Here is a 3,062-nt window from a genome sequence, read left to right as displayed (position 1 = left end):
GGGCAGCCTACTGGGGCTGCCCTGCTGTCCGAGGGTGAATTACCGAGGCTGCGCAGTGGCGGTACACCGGCGTCTCTACATTATCCCCACGGAACCTCAGCTGCCGTAGTATACCGGGGCCGGGGCTACGGGACGAACGGGCAGAGGACCTGCCTCACTAGGTCCAGGAGGACTCTCCGCCTATTACAGTGCGCAATCAGTTATAGCAGGGTTAGAAAGTAGAGAGATAGAGAGATTTTTATCTTCATCTTCAGTGAACTGCATCTTGATGTTGCAGTGCACCTTACCCCACTGCGCTCCTACTGCGTATCCTGCTAGTCTTCCCTTCCCTTCCTTAATTCATTCTAATCCAGTTTCAAGTCTTATAGACAGCGAACTGAAGGAGTGACTGCCAAGCAGGCACAGAGTGCATAGCGCTCTTCTGTGTCTGTGGTGTCTGTCTGGTTGAGAGAGAGAGGCAGACATCAAGGTCAGTCTATATTTTTTGCAACTAGGGATACTCTCATATTCCTCTGACTAGAGAAAACTCTCTAACAGTGCGCAAAACAAAAAATTGAAATGAATTGTCCCACGTCCGTTGGGGGGAAGTGTCACTGCACATTGAAGATATATCATCCGATTCCCAGCCCGAACCAACGACCCCAGCCTCTCAAAACGCCTCAGGTGATATGTTTAGCGCGGTAACTTGAGAGCGCGGCCTGGCGCCGCCGGGGCCATAATTCACCAATTTTGCCTCAATTTGAGTTCCGGCGTGACCCCCGCGCGCACGGTGGACGGAGGACCTCTATGAGGAGCTCCCGTCGGGCGACCGCCGATGAATAATTAATAATTCCTATGGCCGCGTCCATCCCTATGGTTGTTTTGCGCACTGCTATCTAACCCTCGGAATCCGGAGGTGCAACGTAAACTTGGTATTCTATCCGGCGAGCCACTTGATACTTCTGTTCGATTAATGCATGGTCATCGGATGGATCGGCTGCTTTTTGCTTATATCCCGATTTATTGGTTTACTGATTGATTATTCGATTTATTGATTTATTGATCAATCGGTATGCCATTAAACGCAGAAGCTAGTGCGTGGACTCCCGTTGCCACTGCTTCAAAGGCTGCGATCACAGTAGATCCCATACCAGGAGTTTCAGAAGTCGGGGTGAGCTGCGCAACTCCCAGTGAGGCAATCATAGCGCGCTCCAAGAGAATGAATGGAATGGATCGGCATGTTACCTTCGACACATCAATGAAGCTGTCTGAATCTGCAGCCTCTAGCTGCACAATGAAAACGTCCAATTCTGTAGTAGTGACCGAGATGTTTCACGATGAGAAAATGCACGTCGCAAAGTCCAATGAGCATTCCTCATTTGGAGCGTTTGTGAAGAAGGTTCAAAGTCTAGAGCCAGATCAACCCAATGCCAAGCGGCTTGAGATGTCTGCATCCTCGCAGCCCGCTGCAACTTCCCTGTCGGACTCTAGGCAGATGACAATCGCACAGCAGTCGATGTCCATTGAAGATTTTTCGTACCAGCGAGACATAGGCGCTGGCTCTTTTGGACGTGTAATTCTAGTAGTTCATCAGAACTCCAGGCTGGTCTTGGCAATGAAAACCATATCGAAAAAAGTGTTGCGACGCAAAAAGATCGCTCAGGAAGAATGGCGGCTAGAGAGAGATGTTCTAGTGAAAATAGAAGCGCACCCTTACATCGTTGAATTACTCTGCTCTTTCCAGACAGCTAGTCATTTCTTCCTTGTGATGGCTTATCTGCCCCGGGGAGAACTCTTCACGTTTTTGCGTCGTCGCGGCACTTTCCCCGAAGACGTTGCTGCATTTTACAGTGCAGAAGTCACTCTTGCGATAGAACATCTGCGCTTAATCAGCGTAGAAAATTTTCAAGTATCACACAGAAAGCGTACCCAGGCACGCGTCCAGGGTAATCCATCGGGACTTGAAGCCTGAGAATCTGCTCATGGATGATGATGGCCATGTGGTTGTGACAGACTTTGGGCTTGCTAAAATGTTCGATTCGGACGAAGAGCGACACCGCACACTTTGTGGGACAGATGCATACATGGCCCCGGAAATGGTCGCCAGGCGCTCGTATGGCAAGCCTGTGGACTTTTGGTCACTTGGAATATTGATATTTGAGATGCTCACAGGCAAACCACCATTTGCCCATCGAGACACAAAGGAGCTCCACCGCAAAATCCTTTCAGAAAAGGTCAAATGGCCCCAGTTCATAGGACCTGAAGCGATCAGGTTACTTCGAGGCTTGCTCGAGCGCCAAGTTCCAAAGCGCCTTGGTGCGATCAAAGCGACCATGTTTGAGGTCGGTGGTGTTTCGGCTTTGAAGAATCAGTCATTCTTTGCAAAGATCGAGTGGCATCGCTTGTTACGCCGCGAGTCTCCAGCTCCTTTCTCGCCTTCTACTCCGGAGGAATGGCAAGCTGTAGAAGAAAGTGATCAATTACCTCAAGTCCCACCGAGGCAGCTCCTTGCCGACTTTCTCGAAGAGAGCACCTCAGACACGAACTCTGATATGCTCACTGTGGTAGACTTTGAATTTACACGAGCGGGTGCATTTCAAACCGTAGTCTAAATCTGATGCGCTCTATCCATTGGTGGAAAAAGCACATTGCACATTGCTGATTCAAGTGCCTTCTCTGTGAGAAAGGGGAATATGATTGTTACGCACGGGGGAGTGACCTTCTCGCGCAGGCTGCCTGAATTCATGCTGGCTCAGGGTGAAAAGCAAAACTTTTTGAGGCGCCAGCCGCGCGGTGGGGACTATCTGCGTTAAGCTAGCCGCGCCGGGATATTAGTCGGGTCGAGTGGGGCCTAAAGGGAGGCTGAAGACCGGGGGGGGAATCCGCGCGCGTCTACCCCCTGCTGGGTGTATCTTGTGCCGGCACAGTGTGCCGGCAGATCTAGCGGAAGGGGGGGGTGTTGCTCCGCCAGTGGCCTCGGCGGCACCCCTGCGTGCGGAGCGGGGTGGTACATCTTACGCGAGGTAAATGGCCTACCCCAGCCGTCACACCCACGTCGCGCCCAAAACCAAGGGGCGTACCCA

At 51.5% G+C, this 3,062-nt stretch overlaps 1 protein-coding gene across 1 annotated transcript; it reads left to right on the top strand.

Moving 5' to 3' along the window:
- Positions 1–1,495: 1,495 nt before the first annotated feature.
- AURANDRAFT_32833 (hypothetical protein) lies at positions 1,496–2,591 on the top strand (the record flags this gene model as incomplete). The annotated part of the gene is given in 2 exon segments (XM_009042843.1): positions 1,496–1,873; positions 1,890–2,591. The coding sequence occupies 2 exon segments, from the start codon at positions 1,496–1,498 to the stop codon at positions 2,589–2,591; spliced, it is 1,080 nt and encodes a 359-aa protein (XP_009041091.1).
- Between the last annotated feature and the right edge of the window lie 471 nt (positions 2,592–3,062).

The sequence above is a fragment of the Aureococcus anophagefferens genome (assembly GCF_000186865.1).
Source record: "Aureococcus anophagefferens unplaced genomic scaffold AURANscaffold_38, whole genome shotgun sequence".
Taxonomy (NCBI): Eukaryota; class Pelagophyceae; order Pelagomonadales; family Pelagomonadaceae; genus Aureococcus; species Aureococcus anophagefferens.
The sequence above is the reverse complement of the archived record's forward strand: the minus strand, read 5'-3'. Positions and strand labels throughout refer to the sequence as shown.